The sequence below is a fragment of the Chanodichthys erythropterus genome, chromosome 17 (assembly GCF_024489055.1).
Source record: "Chanodichthys erythropterus isolate Z2021 chromosome 17, ASM2448905v1, whole genome shotgun sequence".
Taxonomy (NCBI): Eukaryota; Metazoa; Chordata; class Actinopteri; order Cypriniformes; family Xenocyprididae; genus Chanodichthys; species Chanodichthys erythropterus.
Window position 1 is genome coordinate 20,174,182 of NC_090237.1, and position 19,357 is coordinate 20,193,538.

General features: G+C 36.6%; 2 protein-coding genes across 2 annotated transcripts; one reads left to right on the forward strand and one right to left on the reverse strand.

Annotated features, from left to right (window-relative positions):
- Nucleotides 1-2,871: 2,871 nt before the first annotated feature.
- Nucleotides 2,872-7,548, forward strand: slc46a1 (solute carrier family 46 member 1). The gene is made up of 6 exons (XM_067365384.1): nucleotides 2,872-3,297; nucleotides 3,945-4,336; nucleotides 4,415-4,875; nucleotides 5,893-5,976; nucleotides 6,052-6,208; nucleotides 6,300-7,548. The coding sequence occupies exons 1-6, from the start codon at nucleotides 3,010-3,012 to the stop codon at nucleotides 6,361-6,363; spliced, it is 1,446 nt and encodes a 481-aa protein (XP_067221485.1). The 5' UTR covers nucleotides 2,872-3,009; the 3' UTR covers nucleotides 6,364-7,548.
- A 2,174-nt stretch (nucleotides 7,549-9,722) lies between these two features.
- On the reverse strand, nucleotides 9,723-18,611 carry sarm1 (sterile alpha and TIR motif containing 1). Its single transcript, XM_067366145.1, has 8 exons — nucleotides 18,154-18,611; nucleotides 15,850-16,468; nucleotides 13,957-14,169; nucleotides 13,747-13,838; nucleotides 12,575-12,901; nucleotides 11,014-11,203; nucleotides 10,610-10,731; nucleotides 9,723-9,843 (listed from the first exon to the last, which is right to left on the reverse strand). Exons 1-8 carry the CDS (start codon nucleotides 18,609-18,611, stop codon nucleotides 9,723-9,725), a joined length of 2,142 nt encoding a protein of 713 aa, XP_067222246.1.
- Between the last annotated feature and the right edge of the window lie 746 nt (nucleotides 18,612-19,357).

The window sequence follows — 19,357 nt, forward strand, 5'->3', positions numbered from 1 at the left end:
ACATGTTTTACACTATGATTAACTCCTCATAGAATTTTAACCAGATCGACACCATGGGCCCTACCCGGCGCAATGCGACGCAAGGCGCAGCGCAAGTGTATTTGCTAGTTTGTGTCCGGCGCCGTTCGCGTTTTCCCGTTCAGCGCCACGTCCTTAAATTAGTAAATGTATTTGTGCCAGTTAGTGCACCCATGGGCGTGCTGGTCTAAAAAAGAGGTGTGTTCCGGCGCATTGCTATTTTAAGGAGCTGAAAATAGACTGCGCCATAGACCAACTCAAACCTGGTATAAAGTCAATGGCGCCTCTGGGCGCGTCCACAGTGCGCGTTGACTTTTCTTATTACACACAGGGATGAGCATCACACAAACATGCCAAATATTAAAAACAAAAGGATTACAGTGTAAAAGAATATTATTGTGTAGGCTACATAAATATAAAAATGTAATGATGAATAGTCATTGCGTGTATTAGAATTAGGCTACCTATTTTCAATTCAGCCTATTACTACTTATAATGATGAACGAAACTGGCTAATTAATTGAACAATCGTGTCAATATACACACATATATATTAACTGACTCATCACGTGCAGCTATTTGAAAGCCTGCATTTGCAAGCCCGCTTTAACTTCGCGCACAAGCAGATTGTTTTTTTCGCTTGAAAGCGTTCAGCTTTTCCGCCAACAAATTCCGGCATGTAAATAGCAATCCGCCATGGCGCGAGCGCATCTCGCTCTTAAAGGGAATGGGAGATGACACTCTGATTGGTTTATTGAACGTTACGCCCATTACTCATTAAGAGAATAGGGACAACCCATTTCAAAAATGCACCCCGGCGCACGGACCGTTTTTCCGTCGTTAAAATAGCAAAAGTGGATTTGGACACGCCCTGGTGCACCTGCGCCGTGCGCTTTACACTTTGCGTTTAGATCGTTAAAATAAGGCCCCATATGTTTTCAGTCTAATCTTAAAGGATTAGTTCACTTTCAAATTAAAATTTCCTGATAATTTACTCACCCCATGTCATCCAAGATGTTCATGTCTTTCTTTCTTCAGTCGAAAAGAAATTAAGTTTTTTTGATGAAAACATTCCAGGATTTTTCTTCATATAGTGGACTTCAATGGACTTTTTAAAAAATCACAGTTTCAAAAGGTTCTATGTGATCCCAGACAAGGAATCAGGGTCTTATCTAAAAAATATTGAAAATTATATACGTTTTAACAATAAATGCTCATCTTGAACTAGCTCTCTTCTTTTTCTTCTTCTTCTCCAGCAGTGTAGACACTGCTAAGTGTATTACTGCCCTCCACAGGTCAAAGTTTGAACTAATTGTTATATACTTGCACTAGCATATTGAATATGACAATTTAGTTCAAACTTTGACCTGTTGAGGGCAGTAATACTCTTAGCACTGCTGAAATTCAAATAGAGAAGAAGAGGAGAGCTAGCATTTATGGTTAAAACGTATAAAATTAAAAAAAAAATGTAGAAAATGAGTGATGGTTTCTCTAGATAAGACCCTTATTCCTCATCTGGGATCGTGTAGAATGCTTTGAAGCTGCACTGAAACTGTAATTTTGACCATTTGACCATTAATTTCAACCATTTGGGCCATTTGAAGTCCACTATATGGAGAAAAATCCTGGAATGTTTTTATCAAAAACCTTAATTTTATTTTCGACTGAAGAAAGAAAGACATGAACATCTTGGATGACATGGGGGTGAGTAAATTATCAGGAAAATTTAATTTGAAAGTGAACTAATCCTTTAAGGCCTAAGCCATGTTAAATTGCGAAGATCTAGAGTTTTCGTTGAAGGGTGTGTCCGTGGCGGCCTGACAAAATCTGATGTTTCGCCATGGAAGAGGAAGCTGTTGTAACTCAGGCATACAATGTCCAATCTGCTCCAAACTTCACATGTTTGATAATAGTCCTGGCCTGAAGACATCGACATGGTAATATTCAGTTACGGTCAAAGCACCACCTGTTGGCTGCAGGAAGTGGGGCACTTTGAAATGACTTGGCCATAATTCTCCTGTATTTACTCGCTTACATGCATGTCGCCCACTGTTCACTGTTTTCCTGATGCCAACGGGTGAGCCTGCTGCGAGGGCCCTTTCATCGCTGCTTGCAGCTTTAATTTAAATTGTTTTTTAAACAAGGTATGAAGTGAAATTTTGTATTAAGTGAAACAGTTGATCATATATTTCACTACTTAGCATTCCATGAAACATTTCAGAGAATCAAAAACAAATTATTTATTCTATATCCAGTTGAATACACATTTAAATAAATAAATAATGAATAAGTTATCTTAATCTTTATATTGCAAAGTCAATTACTCATACACATAAAGTAGTAGATTAGTTTGAAACCGGATTTTTTTTTTTTAAATTCCTGTAAGCAAGTAAAATCCATATATCATATCAGTCTGCAATCTGAAAATCCTATTTGAGAGGTTAAACTAGGTGCATTCCTCTTAAAAATGCTCAAAAGCTTTTTGAATCCTATTACTTGAATCAGAATCTTGAGTAAATGTAAATGAATAAATATATATATATTTATTTTAAATAAAACTATTTACTGCTTTCCCATTATTACAGAATTGTTTTAGTAATAGGATTTTACTTTACCTGACAGAATGTGCTGCTCATGTTTTATTCTGGTAATTTATGTAACTGTTAGGTTACTCTTTATTTTACAGTGCTGTAGTTACATTGTAACGAGCTGATGATCTGAATCAGTCAAATAAGGGAGACATACAAAATGAACTGGGACACTGGGACAAAAAGAACTGGAGTCGAGTTTTACTGAAATTGTCATGTCAGTTTCATATGTGTTTCAAAAGGGGACGCCAGAAGCACGGCAAACTGCTGGAAGACACGGCGGCTTCCGTAAGTCACATTCTGTCAGCTCAGCTGTTTGTTCAGACTAGTTGTGTTTACACTCTTCTGTCGTCCAGATTTAAGATCTGTGATTTAAGCATTTGGACTCTGAAAGCTTTAAAACATGGATGAATCAGATACAAGCGCTATTATTGCGGAGGACTCGGAGTCGGGTGACTCCAGCAAAGTCTGTTGTTGTTTTAAGGTGACACAAAACAAACCTCCTCCGCCGTGTTCATGTCCATTTTCCGTGACCGTGGAGCCCGTTATGTTCCTGTCCACGTTCTCCATAGTTCTCCAGATGCCTTTATACACGCAGTACCTGTGGGATCGTCTCAGTGAAGATGTGGGTTATAATGGAACAAAAGGAGGAGGATGTAATGCATCTACGGTCCACGACCCTCTGCAGAAGGTAACAGATATTTGACACGTTGTGTGGATTTGGAACCGAGAACCGTTTTTCATCCAGAAATCTGCGTTGAAGCACGCGAACGAAGTTAATGCTTTTGAGCCGGTTCTTTTTAGTGAATCAAAAGCGCGCCTATTGTATTTTGATTCCTGAACAAATTACACTCGGTTCTTTTTAGTGAGTCAAAAACATACAGAATAGCGCAGTAGTGTAGCCTAGGTCGATTCCTGAACGAACAACTGTAATGAATCGTTCTTTTTTCAGTGAATCACAAATATACAGAGCTACAGTACCAGTGTGGTTCGATTCCCAAACGAATGACACTGAGTCGATTATTTCTGTAGTGAGTCACAAAATTGGTTAGTGTACCTGAATCAAATTTTATTTTGATTTTCCCAAACAATGGATTACACACTTTTTTTTATTATTAAATCACAAACTTCGACCAGTGTAATTCGATTTCTGAGCGAATGGCAGACAAACCAGCTCTTTTTACTAGTGGATTATTTTACTTTATTTGTATATTTTTTTATGATATATTCAACTGAAAGATACTACATTATCAAACCTATGACAAAATAATTAAAAAACTACATTGTATCTTTCCAAAATAACTTTTTTTTTTAATGTAATTTATTTCCCTTGTCTAGGAAGTGGAGATTCTGACTGCACACTGGAGCCTATACATTAATTTGGGTGGTTTTCTAGTTGGGCTGATTATGGTGACCCTGTTAGGCTCATGGAGTGACCTTGCAGGTCGGCGTCTGGTTCTGATCATCCCATCCCTTGGCCTGGCTGTTCAGGCGGCAGTGTATTTGATTGTAATGTACCTGAAGCTACCTGTGTTCTGGTTCCTTATTGGGAGGATATGCAGCGGCCTCTCCGGGGACTTCAACGCCATTTTGGCCGGTTGCTTTGCGTATGTGGCTGACACGAGTGGCAGGGGGTCTCGCACCTTTCGTGTGGCGATACTAGAGGCTTGTTTGGGATTGGCTGGCATGTTTGCAAGCATCATTGGAGGACAATGGCGTCGGGCACAAGGGTATTTGGCAGCTGTTAATGCATAAAATAAAAATGTAATATTTCTGTGATTAAAAAACAATGTCATGTTTCCCTCCAGGTATATCAACCCTTTCTGGCTAGTACTGGCCACAAATCTTGCAGCAGCCTTTTACACATACCTGTTTGTGCCTGAAACGGTCACCCCTGACCCCGAGGCAAAACTCCTCTCCACCAGGCATCACCGGGCCATCTACCGCCTCTATGAATCTGATGAACCGCAGGGGCGCAGAACTAAACTATGGTTTTACACTCTCTGCTTCTTTTTGGTGGTGTCTGTACATTTAGGTTGCAGTGACCTCTATGTGCTCTATGAGTTGAGTGCTCCGCTCTGCTGGGGTCCAGAGATGATTGGTTATGGCTCTGCGGCCAAGAATCTAGCCTACCTCACCAGCCTGACAGGGCTCAGGGCCATGCAATGCTGTCTGGAGGACTCCTGGGTGGCTCTGGTGGGCCTTACCTCTAACATTGTTGGCTTGATTGTGATTTCAGTCGCTGACACTACAGCTCTGATGTTTACCGGTAAGATCTTCTATCTATATATATATATATATATATATATATATATATATATATATATATAATATATATATATATATATATAATATAATATAATATAATATACAATTTATACTGTTCAAAAGTTTGGGGCTGGTCCTTTTTTTATATTTTTGAAAGAAGTCTCTTATGTTCACCAAGGCTGCATTTTTTTTGATCAAAAGTACAGTAAAAACAGTATTATTGTGCAATATTAAAATTTAAATATCTGTTTTGTATTTTAATATATCAAATATAATATATTTATTATATTAAATATAATTTAAATATATGAATTATTTTAAATCTATTTTTATATATAAATATTTTTTATTCTTGTGATTGCAATCATCATAATATGCTGATTTGGTGCTCAAGAAACATTTCTTATTATTATCCATATTGAAAACAGTGGTACTGCTTAATATTTTTATAGAGAATTCTTTCAGGATTTCTTGATGTTTTTTTTTTTTTAGTAACAATGGAGAAGTCTTTGTCACTTTTTAATCAATTTAATGCAAATCTTGAAACAAATCTTACTGACCACAAGCTTTTATGTACAGATAAAAGTGTGTATAATAATATATTTTATGTAAAATATACATATACAATTTTATTAAAATGTATATTATGTATGTTAATGTTATATGAATATTTATTGATTGATAATGCATTGTGCCATTTAAAACTGATTATTTACTAGTTGCTAGTTGATCTTGAAAGTTTACTTGTGTGCAAAACAGTACAGCAAAATGTCAGTGTAAATGTATTCAATTTAAATAATTTATCTGACACTTTTTCAGAGTGACTATGACATTGTTAATGTTCTACTATTTAGATTAGGCCTACATTACAGGATAAAGGTCATGACACTATTTCTTGATATTTCAAAAGATATGCAGTGCTGATGCAACCTCACACTGTCCTCCAGTGGCTGCAGTAGGTAAATATGAATCAAGTAAATGAACTTGCAGAAGTTGCTTATCTATCTGTCGTTGTCAGGATATGGCCTGTGCTTCCTTTTTATGGCCTCTACCCCAGTCTTGAGATCTAAACTGTCCAAACTGGTGGACCCTTCGGAGCAAGGTGAAACAAATTCACAAATTTGAATTTAATGGAATGAAGTGTTTTGCTTATTTAATTTGTTTTTGTCTTTGTTAGGGGCTCTGTTTGCTTCAGTGGCGTGTGTAGAAGGTCTATGCTCACTAGTATCTAGTGGGGTTTTCAACTCTCTATACCCTGCCAGCCTACACTTCATGAAGGGATTCCCCTTCCTCTTTGGGGCCTTCATCCTCCTTATTCCAGCTGGCATTATTGGGTAAGACCCTCAATGGTCGTCATTTAGACTATCAGTTTGTGAATGATTCATAACCACAAAATTTGATGTATTTTTATTGTAATGTGTACAGGGGCTTGGGTTGCCAGGAGAAGAGAGAGAGAAGAACAAACAGAGAAGGCTCTGGAATATCCTGACATTGAGTCTGTAAGAGTTTTACAGCAAGGACAGAGCGAGTCCAAGAAAAAGTAATGATTTTCTGCACAACTGGGATCCTAAAGCTGACTGCCAATAGAGCGCACAAAATGGACTCGTGTGCAATTCCTGATGACTTGGGCATGGCAGTCGACGTGATTTCCCCATGACATGTTCCAACAACATTTCTGACCATAAGAAGGATTTATTTTTATTTTTTTAAAGAAATTATTCAGCAAAGATACATTAAATTGATCAAAAGTGACAGTAAAGACATTTATAATGTTACAAAATAATTATATTTCAAATATTATTTCTATATCAATGAATAAAAATTTCCACAAAAATTAAGCAGTGCAACTGTTTTTCTCAAGAACCACAACAATATTTTAGACTCTTTTCTGAAGGATCATGTGACATATGTACTTGGAGTTCCCCAAAAAGTGTAAACACTGTGACTCTGGTGCTATCAAAACATTGTTTCATCCTCACCAGCATGACACAACAACATTAGCTCAACCAATGGCATGAGTTTTGGTCAGTATAATTTGCTGACTAATGGGGGCCGGGTCAGTGATTGAGAAGCCTGTTTGGTCACGTCTCACTGGTGTATCAGGGAAAATCACTGCATGTTAACATCAACATTTTTAATGCAGTGTGTCATGGAAATCCTCAGTACCTACTAATCTTACTACTTCACCACTGACAATTCAAACAACGAAGTATGGTGTCAAGAAGATAACACACAATGCCTCAAACCACACATGAGCACCAGGTCTTTAGCATCTATACACTTGCACTGCCCTCCTCAGGTGTGCACTGGTCCTGATCTAAGCTAATCATATGACTGTTAGGATGTTTAATTAATTGTCTTCAATAACAAGTCTATTATTACTCTAATTAATTCAACACGTTTAAATGCTTCCCTATGTTAGTTGTGTTCTAGACATCTGAAAATTACATGGATGTGAGAGGAGACTTGCAATTATGGCTTGTCTGTCTGTGTGGTTCACTGTGTGTCTGTGAACATTACATCTAACAGGAATTGAAAATTACATCTAATGCTTTGTGCTTGTCTGTGTCAAATCGTTTATCTCGATGGTTTGACGTTTTGTACTAGAATATTTGAATACAGTGCAACATGCAATTTCTTTTTTTTTTTGTGACACAAACATCTGGACATGCAGAATAAAGGGATGTTTTCCAAAACAAGCTTTATTGCTGTTTATTTCTCCAAAAAGAATATTTCATTATTTCATTGTACAGATTTTACACATTGTATAACATGAAAGACTGACTGACAAACATCATAAGGCAACAGTAGGGAGCTCAATAGCAGGATAAAGCTTGAGGTGTCAAGAAGTATTAGTAAATGTCATTAGCATTTTCCTTGACCTGCTGCATCTTCACAGTGTCTGAAAATGTATGACTCAAATCTGCTGCATAATATTCTTGCAAATCCTAAGAAAGCTTCTACAGCAGTTTTTCAAGTCATGTAACTGTTTAAAAGGATTTTTTCCTAATACTGCATAAGGTAATGAATAACAATTATGATTTAGAGGTGAAAATTTTAATTTGTTTTGTGAATGATGCTTGGTACATAATTTAATAACTTAAAGGTAAGGTAGGCAATTTCAGAGAGGCTAGCAATAGCAAGCTAGCTTTGAAAGCGTAAGATCCCACCCTCCCTTCAGAGCGCTCTCCAAAGCCACGCCTCCTTCTAAACGCACACAGCAGTCTGCAAAGTGTTACAATAATAATGAACATAAACTTACAGATCTCTATTTGTTCCACCTGACTGCTACAGATTAATTTTGCCGTTGATAGTGTTGAAACGCATAAATCCGAGTCTGAGGACATGAACAGCTCCGAGTAGCTGTGCTTCACAGGTTGCCATCTCGTAATTACTGTAACTACATGGCGTGAACACAGCATAAGCTCGTTGTTTTGTTTCAAGAGGAACTGGCTGCTGTTTGTTTGTTGTGCTCGGTGACTGTCTGTCTACAACTCTGCATAGCCATACGGAATGCGCTTATGATGTGTGAGGAGAACGGAAATATGGAAATTCATATTCGGTCCGAATGCAATTATTGGACAAACATTTTTTGGTCCTAAGACTTCCACAAAATATAGATGTACATGATTTAATATTTAGACCACTTCTATTATTGATTGCTATCAGGATGTGAGGAGAGTTTCAACCAGTATAACAAAATGTGTTTATAAAAAAAATGGCCTACCCTACCTTTAACATAATTAAACTGCACAAACCTATGAAAACAGAAACAATTATTATGGAACTACAGTATTTTTGAAGCCTGAGTAACCTACTGCAAACCACTTTTTAAAAAATGAAAAATTATTTTCAATAGTTCAACTGATAATGCTATAATGCAAGATTAACTAGTATTATCTATCTCTATCATATAAACAGAGACTGACTATGCTTTATGCTGATGTCATAAATATGACTGATAATGCAGAAATTGATTCAACTTCCTGAGTTACAGAAAAGTGCCACACAATTCTGGGAACATAGTCAGTACATAGCTAGTATGATTACTATACTGCAATTGAGGAATATTCAGTGTTATTTATAGCCAAAAATGCTGTCTACAGATATAAAGCTGTAAATAACTTAGAATCCTTAAAGGGTTAGTTCACACAAAAATGAAAATTGAAACGGCATGAGGGTGAGTAATAAATGACAGAATTTTCATTTTTGTGTGAACTAACCCTTTAAGGTGCGGTCACATTTATTGTTGTTCGAGGAACTCCAGTCATTACAATAGGAATCCACGCAATTGCAAATTTTGTGTGAGGGCGAAAGATTTCCCTTTGCAGATTTGACAAGTCAACAGAATGCTGCTTTGTTTGAAAGTGTCTGAGCTGTGTATCATACATTGCCACACTATTGACAGTGAGGTCTGTTACTAATTTTCTAAATGCAACCACACCTTTAAAGGGTTAGTGCATCCAAAAACAAAATTCTGTCATTAATTACTTCCAAACCTGTGATCATGTTTCTTCCGAAAATGTTTGACTAAACCGCTCAATTCATATGGATTAGTTTTACGTAGTTGTCAATGGAGGTACAGAAATCATTCAGATTTCATTAAAAAAGATCTTAATTTGTGTATGGGTTTGGAATGACATGAGGGTGAGTAATTAATGACAGAAATTTCATTTTCGGGTGAACTAACCCTTTAAAGTTCCATTGCATCTCTGGGAAAGTTACATTTATGTCTTTTTCTCCCAAGAAAATTCAACAGTAATCTATTTAGACCAGCTACATGCATACAACCAAAGGAAACACTGGCCTCTGAGGGGTAACAGGTGTGTTCTGGTTACATGACGGCAATTATTCCTTTTCTGGCTCTTTTTTGTCTGTTTTTGCAGCATCTGGTTGTTCTTGGCTGGGGCATCCCTTGAGGAAGCGCAGAATCTTGCTGATAGTGGCTTCCTGATACTCATGTGACCACCTGTGACATTGAGAGAAAAGATTTACATTAATTATTTTTACAATTACAATAAAAGCTTTTACTGGATATGGATCCGGTAATTTTGGATCTATAATTTTAACTTCGGCAAATTACTGAGCAGGCACAAACTACAGCAGTACATATTATTTGTTAAAGGGTTAGTTCATGCCAAACTTAAAATTCTGTCATTAATTACTCACCCTCATGTCGTTCCAAACCCGCAAGACTTTTGTTCATCTTTGGAAAACAAATGAAGATCTTTTTGATTATATCTGAGAGCTTTCTGTTCCTCCATTGACTGCCTGCAACTACCATTTTGACGCTTCAAAAAGTTCATAAAGAGATCGTAAAACTAATCCATATGAATCAAGTGGTTTAGTCCAAATATTCTGAAGAGACTCGATCACTTTTTATGATGAACAGATTTCATTTAGGCTTTTACTCACATGTAAACATTGATCAGCGAACATAAGTGGAAGCTCAACCAAACTTGAATGACGCACAAGAACAAACCTCTTCCTGAAGCTCAAACATGCTGCGTAACACACGAGAATGAACCTTATTGGTTATGCAGCATGTTTGAGCAGAAGAGGTTTGTTCATATGGATTAGTTTTACGATCTCTTTATGAACTTTTTGAAGCTTCAAAGTTGTAGTTGCGAAGGCAGTTATTGGAGGGACAGACATCTCTCAGATTTAATCAAAAAGATCTTCATTTGTGTTTCGAAGATAAACAAGTGTCTTATAGGTTTATAGTGTTGACTTACTTAATGCCATTAAATTTGAGAATGGTGCTCATGTCCTCTGGCAGAGAGGCCGGATCGGGCCACACAAAGTTATCAGTGACAGGAACAATGTTCTTCTTCCCATTCAGAGCCGTGACTATCTCCTGCGGAAAACAAATCAAAATGTTTAGACTCACATGGCAGAATGACAATATTAAAACACATAATTACATATTACAAGGTGTTGGCTGAAGAACATTTTGGCATCTTCTGAGAATAGATTTATGGATTGTCCAATAGGAATTTAGATAATAATGACTGTAATGACTGAAGCCTGAAGGAGTGAGTTTTCCAGTTGAAGTACAGCATTTGTGCAATTCACTGAACCTTGCTCAATGTAAAAATGAAAAAGTAAAGTTAATCACTGAAGGATTTTTTCCTTTAACCTTATGAACCCAGTCTTTCATTGCCACGTCACCCATGCATTTGTCCAACGCATTGGCTGACAGCACCAAGATGAAGTTTCGTGCACGCTGCACACTCGTGATCAGCTTCTCCTCAAACCTGCCGGCTTCCAGTTTCTCCACATCGATGAAGACGCTGAAACCACGTAACTGTAGATGCACCTTCAGTAGGCTGCATAGAAAGAAAAGAACAGGAGACATGGGGTTTATTTCAAACAGTATATGGTCAATATTATACTTTGTCTAAATAAATTACAAATAAAACACTAAAACCAATGATTTTGAAGGTGCCCTAGAACTTTTTTTAAAAGATGTAATATAAGTCTAAGGTGTCCCCTGAATGTGTCTGTGAAGTTTCAGCTCAAAATACCCCATAGATTTTTTTAAATTAATTTTTTTAACTGCCTAAATCATTAGAAATGAGCCGATTCAGGGTGTGTGGCCCTTTAAATCTGGTGCTTCACGCCCCAAGAGCTCGCGCTTGCCTTAAACAACATAAAAAAAGTTCAAACAGCTAATATAACCCTCAAAATGGATCTTTACAAAGTTTTCGTCATGCAGCATGTCTAATTGCGTAAGTACAGTGTTTATTATTTGATTCTGAATGAGTTTAAGGCTGTGCTCCGTGGCTAACGGCTAATGCTACACTGTTGGAGAGATTTATAAAGAATGAAGTTGTGTTTATGAATTATACAGACTGCAAGTGTAAAATAACGACAGTCTTGTCTCCGTGAATACAGTAAGAAACGATGGTAACTTTAACCACATTTAACAGTACATTAACAACATGCTAATGAAACATTTAGAAAGACAATTTACAAATATCACTAAAAATATAATGATATCATGGATCATGTCAGTTATTATTGCTCCATCTGCCATTTTTTGCCATTGTCCTTGCTTGCTTACCTAGTCTGTTGATTCAGCTCTGCACAGATCCAGATGTTCTGCCCTTGTCTAATGCCTTTCATAATGTTGGGAACATGGGCTGGCATGCTGTCTATATTGGGGCGTACACCCCGACTGTTACGTAACAGTCGGTGTTATGTTGAGATTGTTCTTCGGAGGTCTTTTAAACAAATGAGATTTATATAAGAAGGAGGAAACAATGGAGTTTGAGACTCACTGTATGTCATTTCCATGTACTGAACTCTTGTTATTTAACTATGGTAAATTCAATTTTTGAATCTAGGGCACCTTTAAGACTTTTGGAATCACAAGATTATAATGAAAAATGGTAAATCCACATTTCACAGTATGAACAGTAAGAAAAAATGTATTTATATTTTGAGATTTGCATTTAAGAATTTCAAGAGAGCATTCAAGATTAAATCATTAAAATCACTTTAAAGAATGTAAATTTAAAGTGATTTTAAAGATTAAGTAAGAGTTATGGCAAAGTAATCAAAATATTAAAAAAATAGGATAAATGTGCATGCACAATTAAATATCCAATCATCAATATGGTACTGATTATTAAAATGGAACTTTGGTAACTGAACGGATGATGATTAGATGGATAAGAGTCATCTCATGGCCTGACCTGGCAAGCTGTGAACCCGTAGTGCGACGGTAGCTGATGAACACATCAGGGCCTGTGGGCTGGGAATCAGTTAAACAGGGTTTAGCAGGGCGGCGGGCGGTAGAAAGGATCTTGGCACGATGGATGCCATTCTCTACATGGCAGTCAGACAGCAACTGTTGGTCTGTAATGTGGGCAATATTGTTCCGATCAACTCCAGACTGAATTAAGCCGTATGTGTACTGACGGAATCGTGGGTCTACATCGGCCAGCCAGTCTGCCAGGTTATTGGGGTCACATGTGGAGTAGTTGGCGTAGGTCTTCAGTACACGCAGATCTCTAAGAAACCTGTACAGAGGTTATCAAAGAATTGCTACAGGTTATGAAAATGCTTCCTTTTTGCCTTTTTTTAAATTTTCATTTTAATTTACACTTAGATGCAAACGGAATAATTAAGATTTTTTAATGTTTTGATGTTTTTGAAAGATGTCTCTTATGCTCAGCAAGGCTGAATTCATTTGATCAAAAATACAGTAAAAACAGTAATATTGTGAAATATTATTACAATTTAAAACAACAGTTTTCTATGTGATTATATTTCGAAATGTAATTTATTCCTGTGATGCTAAAGTTGAATTTTTAGCATCATTACTTGCAGTCTTCAGTGTCACATGATCTTTCAAAAATCATTCTATTATGCTGATTTTGTGCTCACTTATTATCAATTATTATTGTTTCGCAGTTATTAATATTACATCTTATTATTAATAATGTTGAAATCATTTTTGCTGCTTAATATTTTTGTGGAAACTGATACATACTTTTTCATGGTTCTTTGATGAATAGAAAATTCAAACGAACAGCATTTATTTGAAAGTTTCCAAAAAAAAATATTGAGCTGTTTTTCAAAGTTGATAAAAATAAGTATTTCTTAAGAACCAAATAAGCATATTAGAATGATTGAAACATATAGAAACATTGTTTTAAATTGCTTAAACCAAGTAAATGGAGCCTTTAATTTCTTAATTTAAATTTCTCAAAATCTTAAAAGTTTATTTCCATGTTTAAATTACATATTTAAATCCCAGATTTTCAATGTGTTATTAGGGTTAAAATTATGATAGTTGTACATACATAACATTTCTATAAATATGTTTGAGCATGAATACTTCCAAGAATTAAGCAGCACTAGCCTCTTGCGAGTGAGCCCAGAAGTCATGCCCAGATCCTGGATCAGATCCTGTTCTGTGATATTGAGCAGCAGATCTCCATCCACTTGCAGTTCCTGAGAGATATGGTGCAAAAAACTGTGATTCAGTCCACAGCAAACATCGGCATGATATTATCATATCCTTCACCTTTATCTTGGTCAGCTGAACAGGAAATGGGAGCTGTGTACAAACCTGAAACCGTTCACTAAATGCACTGAAGCCAATCTGCTGCAGCCAGGTCTGCACCTCTCCGCTCTTCCAGTTGGGTACAGACGACAGGATACGCCTCGGGACGTCCTCGCTCATCATTGTTAAGGCCCGCTTAGCCAGTGAGCAGACGGTCCCATTACTGGAGTACATGACGATCCTCTTTAGACTCTGAACAGCCCCAATCTCCTGAAATATCTGTGTAGAAAGATACAATACTTAATATTCATTAAATATTTATTAAAATTTATTTTATTTTTGTATACTTATTATATGTATACTTGATTCTTAGTTATTATATGTCCCTAGTGAAAAAAAAAATACTAAAATATATTTGAAATAATTTTTTTGTGCTAAGTATACTACAAATACATTTACATATTTGATGTGCTAAATAAAAATACCCTGCAATTGTACTTTTGGTATACTAAACTGGTATACTTAAAGTCTGCTAGGTAAACTTTAAATGTCTTGCATTTAGGTGTAATATTAAGAAATTTGCATTGTGGTGCAATAAAGAAATATTCCAAATAAAGTTTCAAAATATGTTAATGGATTTGAAGTATACTTAGTATGAAATATATGTATTTTTTTTTTTAATAGGGGTTATGTTATTATAATATATAATATTTTTTATTAGATTTTTGTATTTAAATATTTTTTTCTTTTATCAGATCCTGAACAGCTCCACTCTCTTGAAATATCTGGGTAAAAAGATCCAGGATTTTAAAATTAGATATATGAATATTTTATTTTATATAGTATTTTTACTCATGTCCTAGTACTATATATCAGCATTAATTAAGCATTAATTAATTGGAACCACTAAGATTTTTTATGTTTTTAAAAGAAGTTTCATCTGCTCACCAAGGCTACATTTATTTAATTAAAAATACAGTAAAAACAGTAATATTGTGAAATATTATTACAATTTAAAATAAATGTTTTTTATTTAAATATATTTGACAAAGTAATTTATTCCTGTGATGCAAAGCTGAATTTTCAGCATCGTTACTCCAGTCTTCAGTGTCACATGATCCTTCAGAAATCATTCTAATATGCTGATTTGCTGCTCAAGAAAAATTTATGATTATTTTCAATGTTGAAAACAGTTGTGTACTTTTTTTTTCAGGATTCCTTGATGAATAGAAAGTTCAAAAGAACAGCATTTATCTGAAATACAAAGCTTCTGTAGCATTATGAACTACCGTTGAAAAGTTTGGGGTCAGTAAGAATTTTTATTTTTATTTTTTTTAAAAGAAATTAAAGAAATTAATACTTTTATTCAGCAAGGATGCATTAAATCAATCAAAAGTGGCAGTAAAGACATTTATAATGTTACAAAAGATTAGATTTCAGATAAACACTGTTCTTTTGAACTTTCTATTCATCAAATAATCCTAAAAAAAAATATTGTACACAAATACTTTGTACAATTGTACACATTAAATGTTTCTTGAGCAGCAGATCAGCATGTTAGAATGATTTCTGAAGGATCATGTGACACTGAAGACTGGAGTAATGATGCTGAAAATTCAGCTTTGCCATCACAGGAATAAATTACTTTGTAATTTGTTAAAAGTTACCTGGTATTTAATAACATTATAACCACAAAAATTTAATTTATACTTCATTCATGAAAAGTTTTTTCAGTTGCACGTTTTTAGTTGGACATTAGTTTAATGTTTTTTAAACATTACTAACTTTTTCAGATGGTTTAGAGAACATTCAGAAGTAAATTCATTTAAAATGCTCATTTAAAAAATTGGATGTTTTGAACACCCTCTGAGAACATTCATACTTTAGCAAAACTTTCAATGGGACATATATTTGTTAGGTGGGGAAGGGCTAGACAAGTGAATATAGTGTCTGTCTGACCTTGGTATTACGTTGCCGAGACTTGATACTAGTCTCCACGCACAGGTAGAATGCGGCGATGCATTTCCCCTCTAGACGTGTGCCGTCCAGCAGGGGCAGCAAGTGCTGCAGGTCTGCAGCTGTACGGCCCTGCATGCTGTCTGCGCTGTCCAAAAGGTTGCGTGCAAACTCATCAGGGTCTAACGAAGCGATGAAGGGCTCCACCAGCTCCAGAGTACCAGACTTCACCACTTCTTTCTCGATCTCCCTGTTAGCCGCCAGCACAGCCACGGCCAGACAGGCATAAAACCGGATCAGTTCGTCCTCTTTGGAGAACGCCAGAGGAAACAGCCATTCGGCCGCCTGTTTTTCGATCATCAGACGCTGACAGCGGTGCCCACCATACATGGCACAGTTTGCCAGGGCCACGGCGCAGTGCCGCAGTACAGTTGGGTCTGTTCCACGGCACCAATACAGGAGGGTGTCCAGTGCTCCGTTAGTGATAAGCTGCGCAGATGTCTCCTCTGTGTGTTTAAACATGTGCTCAAGGATGCCCGACACACTTCGTGCCAGCTGGGCATCCTCCTGCTCACGGGTCAGGTTCAGGATGACCCCAAGGCCCATACGAGCCACATAATCCCTGCAGAGAAATACAAAAATGAGCATTTGAAAGAAATCCAACAAATATACTATACTAATATTAGATAAATCATTACATAATATCCAACCAAGTGGCACCTACAAATAAATGACACAAGACAAGATACTGAGTGGAGCTTGACCTAATTAGATTTTAGGAAGAGTAAGGTTAGGGTTGGGGTGTGGCTGGACCTTCAAGCTCCATCCATTATGTCCAAAAATGCCTCAAACACTTCTGAATGGCTAAAAACAATGAGATCCCAGGACAGTTCTTTCATTGATATCTTTAATATGATTTCTGCCTACCAATCCATACGAAAATCGCTTATAGCACCTTTATTATTATATATTCTTTCATATTTTTTCCAATGAGGTTAAAATTCTATCCAACAAATTAAGACATGAAACGTACTTCTAACTTATTTTTGAAGAGTATATCTAATTTATGATAATTTTTGAAAAAAACAAACTTTCTTTCTTTAAAATAAACACCACTTTGTTTGATATCAAAGGGATAGTTCGCCCAAAAATGAGAATTCTGTCAACATTTACTCACCCTTTAGTTGTATCAAACCTGTATAAATTTATTTAAAAGATATTTGGAAGAATGCTTTGTAACCAAGCAGATCTCAACCCCCTTCCTACTATGGTAGTCAATCTGCTTGGTTACAAAAATTCTTCCAAATATATTCCTTTGTGTACAGCAGAGCAAAGAAATTTGTATAGGTTTGGAACAACTTGAGGGTGAGTAAATGATGACAGAATTTTTCATGTTTGATTGAACTATCCCTTTAAAGGATTAGTTCACTTTCAAATTAAAATTTAACCCCCATGTCATCCAAAATGTTCATGTCTTTCTTTCTTCAGTCGAAAAGAAATGAAGGTTTTTGATGAAAACATTCCAGGATTATTCTCTATATAGTGGACTTCAATGGACTCCAAACGGTTGAAGGTCAAAATTACAGTTTCATTGCAGCTTCAAAGCGTTCTACATGATCCCAGATGAGAAATAAGGGTCTAATCTAGACAAACCATTGCTCATTTTCTAAAAAAAAAAAAAATTAAAATTGTATAAATTTTAACCATAAATGCTCATCTTGAACTACCTTATTCTTCTTCTTCTTCTCCGGCAGTGTAGACACTGCTAAGTGTATTACTGCCCTCCTCAGGTCAAAGTTTGAACTAAATTGTCATATTCAATATGCTAGTGCAAGTATATAACAATTAGTTCAAACTTTGACCTGTGGAGGGCAGTAATACACTTAGCAGTGTCTACACTGCTGGAATTCTAATAGAGAAGAAGAAGAGAGCTAGTTCAAGATGAGAATTTATTGTTAAAACTTTAGAAATTTAGAAAATGAGTGATGGTTTCTCTAGATAAGGCCCTTATTCCTCGTCTGATATCGTTTAAAGCCCTTTGAAGCTGCACTGAAACTGTAATTTTGACCTTCAACCGTCCAAATCCTGGAATGTTTTCATCAAAAACCTTAATTTCTTTTCGACTGTAGAGAGAAGGACATGGACATCTTGGATGACATGGGGGTGAGTAAATTATCAGGAAATTTTAATTTGAAAGTGAACTAATCCTTTAAGGCTAATTCAATAACATTCACTCATCTGCGACTTGATGTCCAAATACTTTTATGGGCCCATTTGAACAACATACTTTTCAAAGATGTTCCTTACCTGTTTTCTGAAACCAATACCTGCTCAAGCAGCTTGGCAGACTCATAGGTGATTTCTACAGCAGGTGTCTGCATCAGCTGCAAGAGCAGCTCCAGACCCCCATCCAGCCGGATCCTGTTGCAGATCTCCTCAGCTACCTGTCGGCCCACTGTGGGCAGGACCCAGGCCTCCTCAACCAGCTGGAAAGTCTCAGCAATGGCTCGGCGAGTCTCTTCCCTATCTCCAGTGTCTTTGGAAGACTTCAGCGTTTTGATTGCAGAGCGCAACGCAGGGAGAGAGACGTCCACCACGGCCTGGACATCGGCGCTGATCCCCGGAGACACAGCCCTGGGGTCGGAGCTCGTCCTCCGGTTGTGTAGCCGACTACTGACATATTCAGGAACCGTGAGTCTGTCGGTGCTAAACATGGAGAAATAACGGCAAATCTTGCTGATATAAACGACGAGGGACAAAAACATCTACCAGCTGTTTGTCTGTTGTTTCAACAGTTCTGATGCTTCTTTGTCTTTCAGCTGTGAAAAAGAAATGATCACGTCGCGGTTAACTCAGTTTAATTCATTAAAGCAGTTTAATTCATTAACAGAGACTGTTTGCACAAAACGACAGTCCCCTGCTGATGTCAGAGAAAAATAATAAACGCAAATGACGTCAGAGAAGTAACAAAATTAGCCGATTTGTTGATGTACACTGACAATCTATCAGGTTTTGTCAGACAAAGACGACTTTTTCCACTGTCCTTGTGCCACCCTCGGAGAAATTCCTGTGAAAGCCAACTAAAGCGATGCTTATTAAATAAAACAACGTGATGCTGTTATATTTTGAATGAAGTCAAGATTGTTGATAATAATGGATGCTCAAGCATCCTCAGCGTCCGTTTGTAGACCCGCCCAGTGTATCTCGCCTCGGACTCGATGTGGAGAAGCAGCATCACAGTAGCATGTTCAGTTCAATGCTTGGCTCCACCTGATGGAGAAAGACGATAATGCAATATTATGCAGTATGATGGCAAGATGAAAGGGTAAGAGCATAATAATAATAATAATAATAATACCTTTATTTTATATAGCGCCTTTAAAAGTGCTTTCTCAAAGCACTTTACAAGAAAACAACAGAGAAAACAACACATTTAAATACAAAAAATACACATCAAAGAAATAGAAAAATTAAAATGATTAAAGGTGCTAAAGAGGATGTTTTGTTTTAT